Source organism: Rhinolophus ferrumequinum, chromosome 27, assembly GCF_004115265.2.
Source record: "Rhinolophus ferrumequinum isolate MPI-CBG mRhiFer1 chromosome 27, mRhiFer1_v1.p, whole genome shotgun sequence".
NCBI classification, from domain to species: domain Eukaryota; kingdom Metazoa; phylum Chordata; class Mammalia; order Chiroptera; family Rhinolophidae; genus Rhinolophus; species Rhinolophus ferrumequinum.
Window position 1 is genome coordinate 14160826 of NC_046310.1, and position 24068 is coordinate 14184893.

General features: G+C 38.2%; 1 protein-coding gene across 1 annotated transcript in view; it reads right to left on the bottom strand.

Annotated features, from left to right (window-relative positions):
* Positions 1 to 3281: 3281 nt before the first annotated feature.
* Positions 3282 to 24068, bottom strand: part of ACBD3 (acyl-CoA binding domain containing 3) — a 30696-nt gene continuing 9909 nt past the window's right edge. The window contains exons 2-8 of the mRNA XM_033099667.1: positions 19882 to 20023; positions 19104 to 19244; positions 16396 to 16554; positions 14598 to 14772; positions 11026 to 11212; positions 8832 to 9116; positions 3282 to 5418 (exon numbers count right to left, since the gene is read on the bottom strand). Of these exons, the coding sequence (XP_032955558.1) occupies positions 5207 to 5418; positions 8832 to 9116; positions 11026 to 11212; positions 14598 to 14772; positions 16396 to 16554; positions 19104 to 19244; positions 19882 to 20023 (1301 nt within the window). The 3' untranslated portion in view covers positions 3282 to 5206. The remainder of the gene's footprint in view (positions 5419 to 8831; positions 9117 to 11025; positions 11213 to 14597; positions 14773 to 16395; positions 16555 to 19103; positions 19245 to 19881; positions 20024 to 24068) is intronic.

Consider the following 24068-nt stretch of genomic DNA (forward strand, 5'->3'; position numbering starts at 1 on the left):
GGCAAATGTGACTGATGTGGGTGGTGGGTACTCCTACACTGAGTACTCGCATTACGCTCTATACTTTTCTGTAGGCCAGAATGAGATCACTGAAAATGAGAAAAAAAGACCAGAAGCAAAGTTCCCAAATGATAACTATTCTTAGTGGTAGATTTATAAATTTAGTTTTCTTTCCCCCTTGGACGCTATTTAAATTCTCTACAATAAATGGGAACAGTTTTTCTAATGGAAAAAAATGAAGTTAATATACATTTTAAAACTCACCTGGTAAATGCAAGCTAACTGTCCACTACAATCCACTTCTTTTTTGTGAGACACTCCTCTCTGAGTTTTGGTGGGCACATGACTGCCCAGCAAAAGACAGTGCAGCTAGAAGGTGCCATGTTACTAAGCTCTTGCTAATGGAAAAGGAACAGAAATAGGGGTTTTCCCTTTAAAACTGGACCTCCCCCCATCTTGGTTGATCCAGGAATGTGATCCTGGCAAGCCGGTTTCTAACCTCATACAAAACCAATACCATCCTTTAGGAGGGTAGAGCAACAAAATTAAAGAAACTTGGTGAAATTGTGCAGCCCACCAACCCTGCACCACTGGCATCCTTCGGTCTGTTTGTAGGATCAAACTATCTTTCTCTTTTTTTTTTTTTTTTTTAACATTTACCCCCCTTCTCCCGCTAGGAGCACGGCGCTCCAGCCACCTGAGCCACTGGGCTGGCCCTGGATCAAACTATCTTATTTGAGGCATTTTATTTTTGAGTCTCTGTTGTGCCAAATTAGCCAGCATCCTAACCAATAATGGGAGGAAAGGCCACTTAAGGGTTGTAATCCATCTCTTCTGCTGAAGATACCATTTAAGAATATAGAAGTATCAATCTTTTAAAAAAGGCAACCTAAGCTCACATTAAAAATCAGTGGCTAAATCTCTACCAGTTAGTCTATATATTAAATGCAATACTCCAAAGAAAATCTCATTAAGATTTTTCATGAAATATGACAAGCTCTATTAAATTCATGTGGAAGGTACAAAAATAGCCAAGAAAAAGCATGAAAAGAACAGGGAGACTTGCTTGTATCAAAATGTATTCTAAAACTATAGCAATTTGAAGTGTAGAATTAATGGATAAATGGAAAAGAGTTTACAAGCAGACCTATATATATGGAAATAAGCAAAAGCCATAAAGGAAAAAATTGAGTAAAACTGATTAATAGTTTATAATGTCTATAACCAAACACACACACACCCACCCCCCATAAACAAAATTAACAGACTAGCAATAAACTGGGAGAAAATACTTATATATAATGTATGATTAGTATACAAACTATATTTTTAAATGTTAATAAATCAATATAAAAGAGTACCCAATTAAAAATAGGTAAAGGACACAAACAGGTAATTTATAGGAGAGGAAATACAAATGACCAATAAAAATAGATGCCTAATCTTACTACCTATCAGGGAAACACATATTAAAATGAAATTTTACTTTTTATCCATCAGAATGACCAAAATTTAAGTCTGGTATCAAGTGTTGACAGGGGAAAAAAAAGCATTTTTTTCCCCCTCATACACTATGAGTAGGAGGGGAACTTAGTTCAGCCACTCTGGAGGACAATTTGGCAGAGTCTATTAAAAATTAAAAATGTACAGAATTTATGATCCAGCAACCCCACTTCTTGGTATCTACTCTTGACAAATTCATGCAGATTTACAGAAAGACATATAAAAGGGTGTTGTTCACTGAAATACCACCTATAATAAAATAATCAGAAGTAACATAAAATAATCAGAAGTAACATAAAATGTTCAATAACAGAAAAATGGTCAAAGAGCCATCACATGGAAGAACACACAGCAGATTAAAAGAACACAGACCTATAATTACTAACAGGAAAAACTGTCTGTAACACAGCCTGGAATTTTAAAAGGTACAAAATGTATACCTTGTGAAAAACATGTTTACATTTTTATATTTTTCTATGTCCTCCCCCCCAAAGTTATGTCACCTTCAACTTGGAGATATTTAAAATAATCTTGGAAAAGGGTAACAATTGTTATAATTGTATAGACACGCCATTAAAGAAAAAGAAAAGCATTAGTAATCAAATTTACTTGCTCTTTTCACAAAGACTTGCAAGTCACCAGTTCCTCAGAAGGTTGAACATGCACAATCACAAGAGCCTTCGTTATAGCTACGAGAGACGAGGCAACTGCTCCAATGTATTTCTTTACCCCACGTTTGATGGCCTGAGTCCAAATGCCAACGTCAATTCTGGAAGTCAGCCACTTAAGTTTCCTGGTATTGAATTAAGTCCCCTAATGAAATCACAACTTACATGTGGAATGCCAGCTAATAAAAATAGAGCTAATGCTTCCTTCTTTCATTACAAAACAAATCAAGCACTTGAAATAATGACAACCTATTAACTTCAAAATAAGGGTGTTGAAAAGGACAATAATCAACCTAGTCTTAAAAAACTTTCAACAAGAAAGTTGAAGAATCCTGGGCAAATATATGAGACAAAGGTCCAACAATGATTCGCACACAGTTTGAAAACTCAGTGAATGGAAATGAAGTTAAGATTTGCTCTACCCCAAGCAGATACACATGCAAACATTTTTAGGTTGTTGACAGAAGTGTTAAATGAGAAAACGTTGGAGAGAGATGCAAAGATGGCTTTGGTTGTAGACTGTTGGACTCTAAGTCCCGAGGAATTATTAGCAATCATTCATTATTCTGAACTGGTTGCTTCTCCTCTTCCATAAGACAGATGGTCAAGACTGAGCAGCATGGCTTCCAAGGTGCGCTCACAAAGCAACAGCTCTCCTTGAGGATCACCTCATTCTGTCTCTCCAAACGTCAAAAGAAGAATAATTTTAAAGTCCAAGTCACCCTGCACTGCAGTGGGGTCATTTTTAGAATAGTTCCTGGCACTCCACTGACTGGGGCACACCCCTCACTGCTGCTTACTTAGCAGGGGCCACACTTCAGGAGCTATTCAAAAGTAGGCCATCTCCCTGTACTTTAAGGAACATGCTTACACACGTGGTTGTGAAGGGAAAGAATTTTATAAGAAGTCACTTTCAATAAGAAAAGTCAGTGCTTTCCTCTCCTTAACTGAGCAGGGTAACTCACAGCAAAACTAAGTCAGCCAGAAATAGTCTGTTGTTAAGTTTTTAAAACAGAAAAGATCACTTAAAACATTTCTTCATGTTCTACCCAAATGATGAAATATAGAACTAATGCTTCAGAGTGACTATATTAATGAAACATCAACAAGTTACAGATAAACATTTTAATTGATTAAATATATTATTTTCAAGATCTTTTTGAAATCGCACTTGAACTGTACTAATCAACAGCCAAAGGCAATAAAAAAGTTTAAAACCAAAAGTGTTCTGACATGAACATGTGACAGGAACCGCTGCTATGTAAAGTAACATACACTACTCCCAAGAACAATGGGATTTTTAGAAGACAATTCATCTCAACATGTGCAAGGACAAATCTGTAATCAAAGGCTGGAAGAAATATATATTAGTGCCTGCTTTTTAAAAGTTTATTTTACATTTTAAATACAGTATTTTCTCATAAAAAAAAAAAAGCCAGGAAGTGCCTAATCCCGTGGTTTCTATACCATATATATACATGACAGCTGATGGACAGCCTGACAAGTATTCTGGATGTAACAGTATGGACACCTAGGAGCTGGGACTACTGAATCAAAATTAAAAAACACAAATTAAGCACTGCTTAGGAAAAAATAATCCAGTTTCTCAACAACAAAAGAGAACAGAGTTAGATATATATAAAACCAGTTATTAAAAAAAAAAAAAGAAACGCAGCACACAAGAAACAAACAGCCCCTTTCTTATGTAGTGAACTGTATATACTGCAGCTAATCAATGGAAACCCTCCTACAAGAAGTGATTTATGATTTGAAATTTTAAAAACCTAAGCATTTCAGTAACAACATATAGTAACAACATTATGTGTATATTGCCATCTTTGTCATTTTCTATCTGTACTACCCTCCCTTCTGAAAACAAGTATTTCTAGACTAGTCAATCACTTATACATATTTGAGGCAATTAATCCATATTTGTTTTCAGTAAAGAAAACAAAGATGTACCTCTTCCCACCAATAAAGACATAATACAGATTAAAGCTATAAAAAATTTAAGCACGGGCATATACATTTTCAATTCTCTCTAATAAGTAATTCCAAACTGGAATCGTGTAGGGTTTGTGCCTAAGTTGTAACAAATTAAAAATGGACCGTCTCTGGCAGTGACTTCCATATTAGTGCAATGTATCTCTCATACACTGAATTATATTTAAATGATTTTATATATTTTAATTCAGTAGGTGGCATTTTGAGTTTATAAAATCCCTAACTATATGCTTGTGTAGAAAACAGTTTCAATTTGAGATGCTCTATAAAGCCAAATCAAGACAAAAATGAGTAAATTTCACTTTGCTACGGGTACTAGAAATACCCAACAAAAAGAAAAGGACCGAGAGTTTGTGGAGGCTCGCTTAGATGCATGTTTGAGGTGTTCTATGTATCCTGATACGTCAATCACCTATCAGGTTTGAACATTCTATTTTAAGATTATTTCAGAAAATAACTCTGTAATATAACTCTGAACCCAAAGCAAATATAACAGCTGTACCCCAAGCAAAAAACAACCTGGGTCATTCACAACAAGATCAAACTGAGACAATTTTTTCCCTATTAAAATCTGTGAGGTCTTACGTTTTTAAGTTTTAGAAATGGTGACCTTCAATCCAAGTCAGCTACTCCTCATGTAGACTGCTTATGTAACGATTTCAAGTTAGAGGGTGCTGGCCTAAGGGCTCTCAGAAACACATGGAGCAGGCACCAATGGACCCATCAGCCAGGTGGGGTTGGCTTTGGGATGTTTTATTGTGACTTAACACATAGCTCTCGTAACTTGAGCATCCACTAGTGACTGCTGGTCAGCACCCAAGGGCTGGATGTGTCTGAGGGAACCCCTTTAACCCCAAAGTATTAATGCTAAAGAGTCTCAAGGAAATCCTGACTCCCAACAAGAGTTTATAACCATCAGACCAAAATCAATAGGGTGAACACTGGCTGCAATGCTCCCCAAAAGTCAAAAGAAATTTCCAAATTAAATGCCATCTTCTGCCCAACCCTTGACTCCAGATTCTGTAACATCTTTATCTAGTATAATAGACTCTGTAGTAGACTGATTTCGACCTCCACAACGAGTAGGAGTTGTCGAACTTGAGGAGGTAGACTCCTCTCCCTGGGTATTGGTGGCTGCCAGCATACACTTCTTCGTGACAGTCCCGTCGGTACACAGGCACAATCTCATCCAGCAGAGGCTTGTTGGCATTCTTTTTGGCTTTCTCTTCACAACTGATGTTTTCTGTGAGAATAACCAGAGATAAGTCATGAACAGATTCAGAAAAACCACATCTGCATCAAGCATTGCAAGTTCATTCTTCCATTTAGAAATCGCTCCTTAGGAATTCTCTTGATCCGTTTTACAAGTTATGTGTATTTGAGCAAATTATCGGTTGGTTGGTTTGGTTGTTCATTCATCCATTCATCTGAGCAACTGCTATGTACCGAGCACTGTCTGGGAGCCCAGTGGTGAACATCTGGTGGTGGGAGCGGTCAGCATCCTATCTCTCTCTGTGCTCTGACCATCGCTGCTATTTTTGAGCCCCACTTTTTCCCTTTCCCACCCATTCAATTTCAGATTCCTCCCAAGAGGAGGAATCCCACTCATCTGAGTAAGACCAAGGAAAACAGTGCTGTGATCTTCCTCCTCCTCAGCAATCCAAAGTCCTCTCTGTTTTAGGAAAGGAGGGAGGGAACCTGTGAGGACTATTATTTTCTATATATCTTGAATATAAAGAGTAAAATGAGAAAACCACAGGAGAGAGGTAGGCATGCACACACACTGACAATTCAATTATTTTCATTAGGTCTACATAACCCAACGAAGATCCCGGTGACAAAAAGAATGAGCTCTGATTCTAGGTTTGCCCCAGTTAATAGGTTTCTGAACTGTAATGATATAAGGTTAGGGAAAAAAATACCTCTGGAAACCTACGAATGAGACAATTACGAACCAGCTTAAAAGTCTCAGTTTAACATATTAAATATAAATAGCCTCAAGGAAAATAGGTCAAGGGAATATTCAGCATAGAATAAAGAAGACTTTCAGGTTTATAACATGGCAGAATCTGATGACGGAGTTAACTGCATGACGGTTGTCAATAGCTGCTACCCGGAGTTTAAACAAGGAAAGTCTGAGAAACGTTCTCAGTCTAGACGAGCTTGAGGAGACATGACAAGGAACTACATATCATGTGGTATCCTGGATGGGATCCTGGAGCACTAGGTAAAAACTAAAGAAATACAAATAAATATGGACTTTAGTTAATGATAATGTATCAGTAATGGTTCATTAGTTATTAACAATGTACCAGAACACAATGTAAAATACTAACAACGGGAAAGTGGGTACCGGGGTAACTCAGAAACTCCTGGTACTATCTTTGCAACTTTTCTATAAAACTAAAACTATTCTAAAATAAAAAGTATTTTTTTAAAAAGTAGATGACATAAATAGGCCCAAATGAAATTTGCTTTACCATAACAATACTTAAAATTAAATGTCCTTCATTTACAATTGAGAAATACAGAGCCATTCAAAATGTACACTATTGCCTGTAAGGAAATCCATGAAACAGATTACTGATCCACTAATTAAAGATCCAAATTTTGTTCAAAATCTGTAGAACTAAAAGTTATTGGGATACACGAATAATACTTATTTTATCAATTTAAGCAAAGATTTCGGACCTGGAAACAATAAAGAAAGTGGAGAATTACAGTAGGAGGATGGGTTACCACCCATTCACGCTTCTTAAAAGAAAACAAACTCCTCTGTCTTTAAAGACCTAATGGAGAAAAAACAAAGCAACAGACCAAGAAAACTGGACTCCTCTTCCATCTAGCCCAAGTTGAAAGGACCCCACAGAATGGACAGTGTGGACACGACATAGTGGCACAGTAGCCTCCATAAGCAGGCATATGGGCCAATGCAGTTTATAAGCGACACTTTACCAAACAATTCTTGGGAGCAATAAATGCTCACTGTTGTTACTGTTAATATAGAGGTTTTAATGGGTTAGTTTCAGTTGCAAATCATTTTATGGTTCGGAACGACACAAGAGTAGGTAATGCTATTTTCCATTTGAAGGGTATTATATACTAGAACAAAGGTTCAAGATTATCAGGGTTCTCACCTCTCTACAGGCCCCAGAGCCCACCCATTTTTACCAGTGCTCTTCCCAACAGCAATAACCCCAAAACGATAATAGCTGAGGGCTCAGACTCAGAAGTAACCTCCTTTTAGAAGCTCTCCAGCAGGCAAGCCAGGAGAAACATATTACCGCAACCTACTTCTGAACAGAGAATTCTTCTATATTATTCACAAAGCTCTTTATAAGTACAATAATTCCCAAAACAAACAAACAAACAAAAAAAACCCAAAACAAAATCCTTTCTTTACCAGACATTTGCAAATGGTCTGATTTTAATGAGTCCTTATGACACTTCAGAAAGGCCAGTATGGGGCTGAGTCGTTGGTCCTGTGTTGCTAAGGGCCACCTGAGACGGCGGTGGTGGTACCTGCTCTACAATCTGCTCGGGTCTCTCTCTCACCTTTTCTTGTCTTGTTTTTCACTCTTGTATTTTTTTATTTTCTGGTTCAGTCAGTAGTACGTATAGGAAATGCTTTACCTTGCTAGTGCCACTCAGAAATAAAGATTGTGAAAATAAAATGCCATGGAAGACAAAGCAGCTCCTAAATGACACTGGCCTGAGTGTTTGCAGAGAGCCCAGACTGTGGCACAGTGTGGCAATATGACTGCACTGTGCATCTCAAAAGCTGGCTGAACTTTTAAACTCCCCACACACACCTCCAACGACTTGAATACCTCTTTAAATTTATCCCAATATAATCTCTCAACCCTCTTCAAGAACTAGCAGTCTGTTTACAAGTCATCTGAAAGGTTTGTGCGTTCCCAGAATTGAGAAGGTGCGTTTACATTCTCAATCAGGCATTCCTTCCATGTCACTCTCAACGAAGGCAACAAATATTTAAGTGCTTATTACGTTCAGTGTATGAAAGCACTGAGTTCTAACTTTCCTGGGTAACAGAATTAAGGAGACCATTTTCTCAATTAATAAGCAGTACATTTTATAATCTACTCCCTAGACCAAGATAGTTTAGAAAATCCTGGAAAATAATTCTGTCTACTTAAGAGAAAATAAAAAATGACACTCAAGTAAAACAGGGAAGAATGAGTGAATTTTTTTAGGTAGGATATTCTGGTGAGTTTATGTATTTACATTAAAAATCTTAGAATAATGAACTAAAAAGCTAACAGCAGAAACAAATTTAAATAAATTCCAGAATTGGCAGAATTTCTTGCTTGCTCTTTTGAAATTTTTCAAAATGACCTTGCACATTTAGCTTTTCAACACACAAAGCTGGAAGTAAAATAGTAGTCAGAAGGCAGAAAATAAATGGCCACACAGACCGTCTTGGCATTCAAAACAAGTCATGTTCAGGCACCAGTCCGCTATAAGAGGCTGGCCTCTCTCACCACCTTTTCAGCTCAAGGTCTCACTGAGGAAGAGTGATCTCTGGCCATGAAGTGTTAATGAGGAAGCATAAGGCTGGCTGACATCTGAACCGCCACCATTTTTCCCCAACCATAACCCAGCAGCTACTGAATATGGACCAATGTTTCCACCTACCTTCCTCCTCCTCGTCGTCATCGCTGGACTCACTGACATGCACGCTGACAGCAGTGTTTGGAGAGTCTGTCCATTCAAAATATACCCCAAACCCAATGTCATAATTGTCTGTAGCAAATTCCCAAAAGAGATACGATCCTTCTTCATGGGTGGGTACTCGGACAGTCACCACTTCTCCTCGGCCCACTGTGATCACGGAATCCGCATCCTGCCGAATCTTCTCTTTAAAGTCTTTGATCTGGGGTCGTGTCCACATGGATGGAGCTGCTATTACTGGAAGAGATTCTAAAGACAACAGGAATTACAAAAGCTAAAGGATCGGATGAGCCTTCACGAGCAGGCAGCAACACTTGCACAGGACCACCTGCCTAGCCACACTCAGACACCAAGTGCAATGCGGTCTACCCTAGACCAAGGAATATAAAAGTCCCCCCAGGCAAGTCTCCCCCCAAATTACTACACTGAACAAAGTCACAGGTATTCAGAGGTCATCATACCACTTCAAGTAAGACACGCAATCCATCATCTTAGAAGTGATTTTTTTCAACACTAATTTAATAACGTATGGGGATTTAAGAACGACTTTGGGAACTTCCTAGCTGGAGTTAGGGAAACATTCTAACAAAGAAGAGAAATCTGGACTTAAAAATGAATTTTCACTTTTGGATGTGGACAAAGAAAGCTGGGCTTTGACTTCAGTCTCTGTTGAAAAAAAAAGTTTTGCCTTAGTATCCCAAAGTTCGAGGGGCTATTCTAAAGGAACTCAAAGAAACAAAAACTCGGACAGGATTGGAACTGTTAGGCACTGAGAAAAAATGTAAAATCTCGTTGCTGAGCAGTATCCACGTGCACTGGACTACTCAGCGGGCTTTCCAGAGTTAGTCATAGAGCCTTTGACAAACATGCATTTGAAAATATTGGTAAACTGTTAATAGGGATAAGAAAGGGGTGGGTAAGTGGGTGTAAACCTAGGGATTTCAAGGTCTTTTCTGAAGCTATTTCCTGTTACTTGTTCTAAAAAGACCAGGAAGATGTCTGAAACCAACTTTCTAAGGAACCACACCACCGGCCCTGATCACTATCACTGAAACACTCCTCTATTCCCTCAAATGAGCTGACTCTTACTCTTGTTTCAGATCTCTAAGCTCAATTGTCCCTTCCCTGAAAAAGCTGTTGGTGACCTCTCTGATGAGGTCATATCCTCATATTGCATGCTCTCAAACTGGAATGTCCCCCTCTGTCCATCACAGTACTTACCACAGCCACAACTTACATTTATGTGTTACTCTGCCTCACCACTGTACTCCTAGCACTCAGAAAGTCTTCAGCCAACTGCTGAATGAACGAAATCAGTTGCCCATGAAAAGCTAGTTGACCTTTGAAAATGCTAAGTTATTTTCTGGGTAACATGGTACTTTAGTCTCAAAAAATATACTGTACTGTATGGTAGCCTCCAAGATGGCCCCCAGTGACCCACTTCCGGGTATCCATGCACTTGTGAGGTTACCACCCAAAATGTATCAGGGTTGGCATGTGTGACTAACAGAACGTGGCAGAAGTGCTGGTGTATCGCTTCCAAAGTTAGGGCATAGAAGACACTGTCACTCTGCTCTGCTCACTGTTAGATCATGTGCTCTGAAGGGAGCCAGCCAGCTGTGTGGAGGACACTCAAGCAGCTCTATGGAGAGGCTTCACGGGCAAGGAACCGAGGCCTCCTGCCAACAGCCAGCCCCAGCTTGCCAGCCACGTGAGGGAATCCTTTTGGAAACAGAGCCTCCAGTCCCAGTCAAGCCTTGACACGATTACAGTCCCGGCCGATATCTCAGCTGCAACCTCATGAGACACCAGGTCCACCACTCAGCTTAGCTGTTCTGAATTCCTGACCCACAGAGACTGTGTGAGATAACACATGTTTATCATTTTTAATTTGGGTGCAACTTGTCCCATAGCAAGATAACCAATATATATAATAAGACAGCCCAGAGTGTCCAAAGGACATCTGATTTGCTCTCCTACACTATTCTGAAGGTCACCAGAAGCATCAGGTTCAGACTAAAAATGATGGAAAACGCATCCAACTCTCTCAAGTATGGAATTGCTTTCAAAAGCTAGTTAACCTGACTTCCTGAGTTTTGCTTTTCATGAAGTCTGAATTATGACATCAGGACGGATGAACACATATGGCAATCCATACCTTTTGGTCCATTCTCTAGTGCTTCTTCTGCAGCTTCTGGTTCAAGTTCTTTTTCAGGGTTGTCAGTGTGGGTTTTGGCCTGTCCATTCACTGACATCGTATCATTCGGTACAGTTGCGTTAACTTTTGATGATGTAGGCAGAGAAGCCCCAGCTACTGCTACTTCCTGTTGTTTCTGTAATGCTGCCTACAAGTTGAGAAAAAGTGAAGATACACTGAGCAGGGAGGCTAACAAATAAGACACTCGCCGTGGAATGCAGTCTGACCCCATGTTTTTGCCCTGCCAAAGCACTCTGCTCGAAGAAATCACTAATAAACTTTATCAGTTTTTGTCCTATCTATAATAAATATTAACAGCAAAATATCAAACCAACAGCTAAAAGTAATAAAAAATCAACACGGATGAAAAACTGTAACTGAGGATCGATCACCTTTTCTCTTACCTGAGGATCACTAGAAAAACTAACCAGGCAAAGTTAAAGTAGGTAGAAACAATCAACGCAAAATAAAATTATTAAGGGCAAAAATTAAACATCGTAACATTTGTTCTGAAAATTGATACAAGAAAATGATAAAATTCAGATACATAAAATTTGACTCAAGAAAATGAAACTTGGTAGAAATAAATGGTCACAGAAGAAAATTCACAAAGACAAAAGCTATTATTGGTAAAATCTGATATTGGCTCCCATAGTAACCAACAAATCAAATATGGACAATTATTTTAATATGGACAAAAATAATCAATGAATTAAATCTTCCCTGTAAACTAAATACAGAAAATTTTTTATCACAATTAAATTGAAAACAGTTAATCATGCTGTAGAAAATATTGACCTAAGAGTCAAATTGGCTTAAGGTCAAAATACTTTCTCAATGAAAATTTGTCACTGTTTACATAATTATGATTAAAATATGTATATTCATAAACATGAAATCAAAATGTCCTCTAAGTCAAAATGGAAGTAAAAACATCTTAAACCCAAAGGACAATTATTTTGGTACATTCCTCTCTTATATCAAGATGGATAGATTCTAATACTACTAGAAATACCGAGGTAATCTTGATCTTCAGTAACTTTTGGGGGAACTTTAAATTGAATTATGACATACATATAGAAAAATATACAAATCACAGATGCACAACTTCATCATTTTTCATAAATCAAACATACCCACGTGAGAACACCTGAATCGAGACATTATCTCATCCCAGAGCTGTCCCCAGTGCCCTTGCCAGAGCTGCCCCCCAAAATGGTAACAACCATTCTGACTCATAACGCTACAGATTTCTTTGCTGTTTTTCAACATCATATAAATGGAATTGTATAATATATGCTATTTTTTCACCCAACATTATTTTTGTGAGGTTCATCCATGAGGTCACACGCAATTGCACTTTGTTTGCATTGTTATAGGATATTTCACTGTGAAAATACAAAATTTATTTATTCATTCTACTGCTGATGAGTGGGCATTTAAGTATCTTTTCAAAAAGAAGGCAAAAAAAGAAAATATATGGAAAAAAACCCTTATAATCTCATGATTTAGGGAAAATGACATATTTTGGCATATCTGCATACACATTTCACTTGTCACTTATAAACCAATTACTTAAACAGCAACACTCCTCTCTACTGCTGGCACCGGCTAGTAACACACTTAAGATTCTAAACTACCTGCTTCCAAAGCCTAGATTCCCAGTAATTTCCATGTTAGTTTTCTAGACAGAGTACCAGCTTCCAGAAAAAGTGCATATAACCCAAACAAGTCAGCACACTCAGAACATTCACTGCATGACAGGAAAGCAAAACCAGTATTCTGTTGATGACAAACTGGTCCAGCTGAAACGGTTCCTGTCCAGTAAGAATTCTTGAAACTCTCTAGTAGAAACTCCTCTCCCCGGGACCCCACTGCTCATGAATAGACATCAATTGTATGTAATGGATTATAATTACTTATACACATAATCTCTCTTCTGTACTTTGAGGAGCTTTTGAAAGCACAGAAAGTTACAGGAACAATGTAACAAACACCTATGTAACTACACCCCCAAATTAACAAAATGTTTGCACTTTGTCATTTTGCTCAGTATTTATAAAAAAATTAATACTTTATGGGGCTGATGTTCCCTTTGTTCCTTCACCAATCCCTTTCCTTCTCTCTTCCCAGATCAACCAATCAATTGAATAAAGTGAGTTGAGCATTATAATCTAAATTATGGCTTTCTAGTTGTTTCAAAGAGTCTTGGTTTTGTTCTACTTGACCAACTTTGTACCCATTAAGTGAGAGCAACCTATAAACAGGACACTGTGTGGGAGCTAGCTTATTAAGAAATTATTCCAGTATCCATCAAAGCAGGAAAGGAGGGGTGATACGCTAATGTAGAAACAGGCTTTAGAGGACAGAAAAGAAATCCCTCAAAAATCCCACTTACTACCCTGACTGAACTGGTCTGACATCCTTTTCCTTTTCTCATGGATCACACAAAACCTGTAGTGCTTTGTAAGTGCTCACAATACTAAAGACTCTGGGGGAAAGGGAGTTTAGGTAAGAATATTAATTTTTAAGGAATTTAAAGAGCTTGGCAAAATAACAAAGATTACTTCATCTAACCAAGAAATGGTGAGCCACTGTAAGGTAACACTTTTCTTCACTTATATTTTTTAACAGGTGGTAACTGCTTTATAAGCGAAACTTAATTAAATAAGTAAAACTTAGCTAAATTAAGTTTAAAGAGGCATTTTATGCCTCTGCGAGATGTAAAAAAATGAATGTAAAACCAGTTACCTTCCCTATGTACAAAACAATTTCACAGAGTAACTATTTTCTCATTTTATTCCTCTGATGGTCAACAGGATAGGTACCAGGATTTCCTATCCCATTCTTACTGACTGGGAGAAAAGGCAGAAAAATCAGAACACCAGGTAACTTGTCTGAGATCAAACAAGATAATGACAAAGGCAGGACAGAATCCAACTGTTATCTGACCCCCAGCCCCATGTTCTTTCCCCTAAACCACCTCCTCACGTGGAAGCAAACTATTTGCGGGTAGGGCATTGGAGGATTACCAACGTACTGCAGGTAAGCACGGTCTAGTTACTGTACGGAAGGCAGAAGTCACAATGCACCCACCCAGCTCTGCAGAAAGAACCAGCAGACAGCCTTAGGGCACAGGGTCGTCTCCCACTGGAAGATGCCGGGCCTATTCCAGTGCACTGTCTGAGGGAAGTCCCTGAAGTAATGCTAGCCACCCAGGTCCTCATGGTTCCAGGACCACTAATAGAATCTACTTCAGACTCACTGGAATGACACTCAGTCCATACAAGTCCCAAATACCCCTAGGACAATACAATAGTGGCCGCATCATTTGTTGCTTCAGTATCATATATTTTCTTTCATAATTGCCAGGGCAACACTGAAGTCTCCCTTAATAAAGGTCACCTAAGAGTTACTTTATACCTGAGAGGCCAACTAATGCAAAATTTATTAGTAACTGATAAAAAAGAACTTGGGTTCCAATGAAACTAAAAACCCTCTCTGAGGCTGTGTGCTGGGGTCGTCCGTCGTACCTGTTGCTGTGCAAGCTGGACTTGGTACAACTGCTGCATATACTGCTGATAGTGCTGCTCCTGCAACTGGCGGATGAGAATCTGCTGCTGCTCGTAGTTGCCTGGATACTGCTGGGCTGCGTACTGCTGGAACTGCACGGCAGTCTGCGAGTTTAAGGCTGCCATTATCTGCTGCCTGAAAACATTAAAAAATATAGACTAGTCTAACTACAGGAGACTGTTCATGACGAAATAAAATGTTCTTGCTATTTATTGTTATAATTTATAACTCTTGAAAGTGACTAAGCGAAGTAATATACACCAATCGGCATGTGTCCCAGGCCCAGAAGAAAGATTTGGCTTCTAATTTTTTACTTAAGAGTTTTCAAGGAGAATTTGGGATGGAGAGAGAAATCAACATATCGCCATCATCATCATCATCACCATTACATTTGCTCCCATTTTCTTGTGTCCTTCCTATGTGCCAGGCAGTGTTCAAGGCACTGCCACGTGCTGACCCACTGAGTTCTTACAACCATCCTCAGAGGCAGGGTTTCACATCGGAAGGAAAAGGCGAGATTACATTGCTAATAGGCGCCGGAGCCAGGGTTCAAGTCGAGGCAGTTTGGCTTCAGCCTATACTCTTACCCATGATGCTGTAAGAGGACGGACTGTCCTCAGGGCAGGAATGAGCTATTTAGCTGTTGGCCATGGCTTCTCAACCTAAATACATGGAAAGCAGTAAGAGACAGAAGACAGCAAAGAGATGGTACGGGTGGCCCTGGTAAGTATAAATAAAGCCAGTGAAAATGCAAGGGTCCTTAGCATTTAATTTAAAGCCTGCCTTAAAGAGGAACATTGAAAATATTATCTGGGTAACCCTGGTTTACAGATACTAATTTCTGTAAACTATTACAATTCTCTTTTTTGTCACAGAGGAACCACATGTTTCTAAAGCTTTGTGACCAACTTAACAAAGACTTTAAAGCCATCTATTAATAGACAAATAACAAAGCAAAGTCTCACGAACTCCTGAACACAACATGACACTGGGTCCACACCCCACCCTCCTGCCAAGAATAATATTCACAGCCTCTCTCCAAAGCAGAATGAGGCCCTGGGTCAGTCTGAAGCCTTTCTGAGGAACGACTTAGAACTAATGAAGAGAAATCAATGGACTCTCATGTTTTCTGGTTTAGTCTATATGCCACCGCCAGTGTTTTATGGATGTTAGTCCCTTCCTCCTTGGACCCATAGCTCGCTCTTCAAAAACCAGTCTCTTCTGAGCCAGTTGCTCTCACAGCTCTTCCTCCCAAGTCCTATATTAGAGGCCACCTGACACAAGCTGGACCAACTAGATTCCCTGTCCTGGGAATTTGAAACGGGATCTCTCAGATTCCAGTCTCTTGTGAGATGCATGAAAACAAAGCCACCTAAATCCAAGCTGGGATAGCCTTGCTTATGCCAAAGCAGAGAGTGACAATTTGCACAGAACAGGAAGACTGAAACAGAGACAGAAGCTGAGAGAAGCAAAAACAAGATCATCTGGACTCAGAGTTAGGGAGCAAGCAAGCAACCGCAGCTCCTGTTCTAGTCCCTGGGTCCTGGGAGCCAATCCCAAAGCCTTCCAATACATTCATTCCTCTTTTTGCAACCAAATGACGCTTAAGATGAGGCGCTTGGCAACATGGTACCAACGGCAAGTACCTATGCTGATCCAGCCCCCAGTCACACAAAATGACTGTGAGGCACATGACATTAGTCACGTCACAGCAGTGTGGCAGTCAGTTCTCCTTCTTAAACATAAGCACAAGCTTACTTTTGCTGCTCCAACCGAAGCCTCTCTTCTTCTAGTCGCCTCCTCTCTTCTTCCTCCCGTCTAAGCCTTTCTTCTTCTTCTTTCCTACGTTTCTCCTCCTCCTTTTGCAGACGTTCTCTTTCTTCCTCTTCACGCCGCCTTCGCTCCTCCTCCTCCTTCCTACAAGGTAAAGGACAGAGAGAATGAACCCTATACAAAGAATCCTGCTTACAAAGAACTTAAGGGGCGGCCGGTTAGCTCAGTTGGTTACAGCGCGGTGCTCTTAACAACAAGGTTGCCGGTTCCATCCCCACATGGGCCACTGTGAGCTGCGCCCTCCACAACTAGATTGGAACAACTACTTAACTTGGAGCTGATGGGTCCTGGAAAAACACACTTAAAAAAAATAAATAACTTAAGAGTATTTCATGAAATTGACACAACCTTTTCAGAGAACGGTGTGGTATTAAAATTTGAAATGCATACACTTATAATATGGAGTCAAGTGTACAATATACAAGATCACAGCAAGAATTCTGCTGCACAGCAATAGAAAAAAGTGTCCATCTGTAAGATACTACTTAAATCATCATGCTGTACCCATACCCTAAGGTTCCCCTCTAATATAAGCTCACAGCACCACAAGCTTTTCCTTCACACTACTTGCTGTAACTGCAATTAAATTTGTGCGATAGTTAGCAATGCAGCTGCCTTACTCACTGAAGTACATGCTGCATAAGGGCACAGAAGGCCTATCTCCACCACTCCATTCCTCAGGCCTTAGCACAGGGCTGGAAAGAAGAGCACGCAACACACGTGAGGAGAAATGAACAGTCACCCTGAAATGCCAGGTGGCCATAAAAAAAAGGCTAGCATTAATGGCCTAATATGTAAAGACACTTAATATTGTTTGTTTAATAAAAAGGCAGGTAAATACATAGAAAAAGGTCTAGAAAGATACGACATTCAATGTGTCAATTATCTACGGAGAGAAGAGTAGGATTAAAGGTAAGGTTCCCACCAGGAAGGTTTTCAGGTTGTGCTTCATATATGAAAATCATTTATATTGTATACATTTGTGTATTATTTCTAAATTAAAAATAAGTTTAAAGTTTTTAGTTTTAAAAAAAGCAAAGAACAGTTGGAAATCTAGGTACAGTCCTTATCCAGCTCCCCCCCACCCCGCCCCCAGCCCCTTTCCTAAGGGAAAACAGACTCTGCTGCACTAGGAATGGAGGCCACACTGGCCTACAAGTGACGTGGAATACAGGGAGGTTGAAGACGGGGTGAAAGTAAAGATTTCTGAGGATTCTCGAAGAAGACACTACTTCTTGGTCCTACTAGGAGAACTGTCTGTGATACCCCACTTTTGCCCCCCAGACTCCCGTAAATAATTAACAACACACCCGAGCCATAGCCTAGGCTCAAAATATAGTAATAACATGACCTACTTTTAATGTGTCACAGCTGGTACATGGGCAAGATGTTCCACAAGCTAGACAAGAGATTAAGCTTTAGGTAGAGGAAGTCTAGTTTTTAAAGATGCTTTAAAAGAATTCTATATGGCCTTCATCTCATGACAAAAGTATATTTTTAAACTGCAGTTTTTTATGTTGAATAGTAACTTAAACATTCAATATGTTAAAAAAGAACTTAAAAGGCAAATACATACTCCAAAGACATTATAGCTGTACCTCGCTGACCCAACATCACTAGACAATGGACGGAATTTTCCAGTAAAGAAACCTCATTTCATTCTTACATGAATCAAAACTTTTCCTTTGGATAAAACAACTTTAAAAAATATATTAAACTACTTACTCTCGTCTTAAACAGGAATAAATACCTAGTGCTCTGTCTTTTGATGACTCAGGAGTTATAACTACAATTATAAAACTTGTATGTCAAAATATCGTGATGGGGAAGTTTACCTTCATATGAAATGACCCTGACTGGCATACTTTCATAATTCTTGTGTCTATTTTCATGGTTTCTGGCTTCCACCTCACTATCAGGCTATTTTCTTTTCTCATCTATTATTTCCAATTCAGGTTAAGGCGAGAAAAACCAGAAAACCAATTGTTTCCAAAGAATATAACCTGAAGAAAAATTGGTTTTACAGCATCATTTTCATTATGTGGAAAATTTAGTCAAAGTTATTGAAAATATAACCTCTAGATAAATAAGGTGCTAACCATACTTCTGTCGCATTCACAATCATGACAGTGACTCCCATAAATATACACAGCCATTCAGCAGGTCCCCTCCAGCCCCTGGAAATAATGAGTGAGCCATCTGGAAGCCAGACCCAACGTGGAGCCTACAGAAGGCCTAGCATGTAGCACAGCTGATGACCAGGAAATGGAATGTGAATATCCTAGAAATTCAAGGCAGACAGCCACAAAGGGTGTGTCAGATCAGAGGGTAAGGAAGGAGGGGTGGTTCAGTTTATTGTGCTTGCTCAAAAATTTAGTGTAATAACACAAAAGGAATGCTGCCGTGACAGATGGATGGTTCCTCTTAAAGGTACAGCCAGACGGAAGCGGCAAGTCCCCTCCCGCAAGACTCATAATACAAATACCTGCTCACATCAAGAAGTTTGAGCAATTACCATAAGAAGTGGAAACCCAAGAGGAGTTAAGACACCTGATCTAGAACACTCCACAAAGCAAAAACATCAGTATATTGGGTTGTACAAGGATAAAGTGTTCTGTGCCCTCAAACTTCACCTTTTTTTTTCTTGCTCTTCCTTCTCTATTTTGTGGGATGCAACATATGTTGAAAAAAGGTGGCAACACCTATTTAGGAGCTTGACAAACTCCACCATCGCATCCTCTTTAGACATGTTTCCCAGGGCTGCCCATTCTCTCCTGTAAGGAATAACAAGAAAAGTTACCTCCTCTTCTTAATGAGAATTTAATTTAGACCTAAATATAAATTCTCAATCATAACTAAAATGAAGAATGATTCTACTACAAACAAAAGGCTCAAACTTCAAGTTTCAACAAGTATGTACTGATTTACTAAATTAGATGTGCCACATACAATTCAAACTTACTTCATAAACTACAATTTAACTGCATGGCTAATAATTTCTATACTAGCAAAAGGGTATCAAAGTTTTGTTTCACGTGTATTTTAGCCTAACTGAATAAAACATTCAATATATTCTTTTCTGTCAAAACTCTCTATATGTCCCAATAAGGGACTCGATTACTATGTATTTTAAATGACTATATTTTTAATGGCTGTAGGAAGAATCAAATGAAGCTGTACTTGTCTTATGTTCATAATCAGATGAGTAAGCTTCTTCCACAATATTTAGCCATAAACATCTCCAAGCCAAAAACAGATAAACATCTGAAGACGCCAGAAGCTGCAAGCAAAAATGTTTGTTTCAGTTCTTACTCTAAGCTAATGAACCAGCTATTTACATCTTAACCAACTACCTTTACCCTTTTCAACATTATTCTCATTAAAATGCATTAGACAACAAAACACTGTTACCTCCTGTCATTCCCCAACACATCAAAGAATCCAACCTCAGGACAAGTGTCTGGATTATATGGACCCATAAGAACCTGCTTATGCAGTGCCACAAGCTTCAGTTTTTCTTCATAAGTTGGATGAAACGCTTTGCCATCTTTTTCTATCAGAAAAGGAAACACACAGAAAACAATTAGCACTGGCAAAATACATAATTTTCAGCACTGTAGGCTGAATGTTTCCCATAAGGTATGTCACAAACTGCCTGTGACACATATAAACACATTATAGTGAAACTTTTTTTAGACACTAAATTTTAATAGAGCCAAGACAGAAACCCTTTGTGCTGAATTAATTTTTTTTAGATGAAGCTAAGTACCGATACATTAAAACTACTACAGAGAAACCAATCTGTCAAGCTACAGTCAGGCATACATATACAAATGTACCACTGATATCTTTTAGACATATTAAAAATGTTCAATCATTTAAAAAAGCTTAAAAAAATAATCTTATATCAATCACTTTTAATATGATCATAAATACACAGGCTAAATTCTAAATGTATCCATCTCACTGCGCAGTCTGATGTGGTAGAAGAGACTCTGGAATCAGCTGACCTTTGTCTAAATTTCATCCCAGACACTTCCTAGATGTACAACCACTGAACCTTTCTGTTCATCAATAAAGTAAGGAGTCCACTGCTACTTTAAAGGCAATAGGACATTATTAATAACACTGTTAGATCCTTATGGTTGGCGCCTGCAGGTTTCCAATGCAATTAAGAGTAAAGCCAGTTTGACCTGTAAAGACTTAACCACCAGCAACATTCAAATGTAGTATGAATTTGGGTGCTAATAAAATGGAAAATCCTGAGAATAGTTCTGCTTCTTTGATAAATGGTAGCATTAATTACTAGTTGATTCCAATGATAATGAGACTACCAAATTTCAGGGGGGAAAAAAAGGAAGTATCAAGCATATATTGCCTGCAAATTTTATGCATGCACATAGTGGCCATCAAAATAAAATCACTGATAACAGAAGAATATGGGTTAAAGGTTATACACAGAAAACGCAGAGGAGAAAAAACACACAGAAGTTGCCAATAAGCACCCAAAATATTCAACCTCACTAGTCAAGGAAATGGAAATTGAAACCAATAAATACAAGACCCCCTCTGCTGTCAGAGGGGTCAAAAAAAACGTTAGATAATATTAAGAGTTACCTGAAACACCCACTGTCATATACTAATGTTGAAAGCATAAACCATTACAGTTATCTTGTATCTTGGAGGGCAATTTGGCAACATATTTCAAAATTATAAATGTGCATGCCCTATGATCCAGTAATTCCAATTCTCATTATCTACCCTTGCTAAACACCCCAAATACATAGAAGGAGGCGGACAAAGGTATATTCACGGTAGCATCACTTTCTTGTTACTGTAAACAACTTAAAAGTCCCTCAATAAGGGAGTGGCTAAATATTCAAACTGTGGTATAAATGAAGTAAGTTTAGGAAATATCGGTTAAGTGAAAAAAGCAAGCTGCAGAAAATGATACAAAATATATTTCATCAATTTTAAGAACCCTCCCCACCACCCACTTTAACATCTTTAAAAACAGATTAGATTTTTGCAATCTATGGTATTTTACAGTTATAACTGGCAGTTGAAACACAGCATGTAAACACACCCACCTATATATTCTACAAGTACATTTATATGAATGTAAATACAAAGAAAATGATCTAAAATGAGTCACACTAAATAAATGAGAATGAAAAAATGGCAGGAAGCTAGGATTAGGAGTGGTGATCAAAGAGCAATTTAAACCTTACTTGCAATATGTCAGTATTTCAAAGGAAAATGTGTAGAAGAACAAACTGAACTGGTCAGAGATACTGCCTCTGGAGAAGTGACTGGCAAAACTAGTGAGTGGGGGGATTGAAGAGGAGTTTCCCATTTACAAATACTTCTATACATCTGAATTTTTAATCAAGAACAAACTCACGCAATACTTGGGAAAAATAAATATTAAAAAAAGACAAAACTGGAGCACTGAACTTACTTAATAAAAACTGAAAACAACTCCGTAATCTGTGGACCTGCCATATGTCTTTGCTACTGAGCAAACAATATCCCCAGACTATTACTAGCAGGTAGAACAGGAACTTCCTCTAAAGCTTTTAGAACAGGATTATCATAGTTCTATAATTACCAACTAAAAGGCAATTCCCATTCCAAAAAGCTAACCTTAGAATGCTATTTCAATCAATGATGGACATCACATAACATCTTTTTTATACTCATTCATTGAACTTAATATTTACTGATCCCCCATGAGCAAATCATTGTGCTAGACACGAGGGATTCACTGCCCTCATGCAGCTCACAAACTATTAAGTTCAGTTAAAAATTTGTAACTTGGCAAATATAGTAAATAATTGTGTCCAAGGGCATATTTAATATATATATTGCAAACAAATAAAATTATACTGAGATAAAGATTATTTTAGAGTTTATTTCTGGCCTAGTAGAAAAAATAAAACTATGTCAATAAGGTAATAAAGTAGACTTGTTCCAACTCCTTAGGTTGGGCCAGTGGTTGCATTAAATTCCAATACAGCATGTAATCAAAATAAATCAAAATGGATTAGAGTTTACAAAAACAAAATACACCTTGATATTATCTTTCAATCAACAAGTCTAAAAGAATTGCTCTTTATTTCATTCTCTTCCCAATGAATCTCTGACATGCAAGCTTGAAAGTTAGCTTAGCAAGAAAAACGGGGTTACCCCTGGTTCACTTCTGTATTATTTAAAATTAAAAAACTAATCTAACTATTCAACAATAACGCAATGCTTAAATTACAGTAATCCACTGAACAGATTCTACAGCTATTAAAATGCTAACTACGTGAGGCAGTCAGTTAGACTGAGCTGCAGACAAAATTGGAACCTCTTGCTTGACAGAATTAAGAATATATTGCCGGGTGGGAGATGAGGGTAAGGGGGATCAACTATATGGTGATGGAAGGAGAACTGACTCCGGGTGGTGAACACACAATGGGATTTATAGATGATGTAATGCAGAATTGTACACCTGAAATCTATGTAATTTTACTACCTGAAATCTATGTAATTTTACTAACAATTGTCACCCCAATAAAAAAAAAAATACCAAAAGCACTTTACACTAAAAATATAATATATATATTGCCAATCCATTAAGGATTTTTCAAAAGAGGAATATGTTTTTAAGTGTTAGTTCTGGTAAAGTAGTCAAAGAAATCTGTTCACCATCTTGAACCCCAGTGCTTAGCTCCATACTTTGTTCACAGGCACTCACAACCAAAACCACGTTCAACAAATCTCACTAAAGAAGATAACTGACTTTGCGAGTCAATTTCAGTGAGAATGAGCAAAACAATACATCTGTTCTTGTGAATTCTATTGGCATTTCCACAGAATCTTTTACAGCAGGTACAGGACTTCCTGTATAATCCTTCCTTTAAATCCTACTACTGAATCTTCAAATACATCATTATTTGTCTCAAAAAAAAAAAATCAAAGAAAAAAAGCATACCAAAATGTTAATACTAGTCATTACTTCTGAAAGACTGGATTACTGATGAATTTTTCCTTCATTTTTGATTTCCCAAATTTTCTTCAATAACCACATGTACTTTTATATCAAACACACATACACTTTTTTCTTTTACATTTTTTAAAAGTCAAGGCAACTTATCTTTCAGCCTTTGGGACAGATTAACAGGTCAATGATTCCCGCCTGAGGAATATACAAAACCCAGGAGGATGTGCTTAGAATCCCAACTACCTCTGGTATGGGACAGCCCACAGTGAATGGACATTCTAAATTTCAAAGAAAACACAGAAAATGAAAACTCTACACAATCTGCATTGTTAGGCAGATTACTACAACATTACAAAAAAAGTTACTTCTCTTTTACTCTTCAGATGGCTCTGGTTCACACATCACAAAGGTTTGTTTAGTTATTTGAGTTAGATGAGAATAATTTTATTCTAAATTATTTCTGGTTCCATAGGCACTAAACATAGTAAGGAAAAAGTCGTAACTACTATTAACTGCATACACACAAGAAAAAGCCTTGCTAAAATGCAAAACTCTGTAACCAAGACCATATTCCTAAAGAAAAGTTTGCTTTCCGTCCTGATAAAAAGGA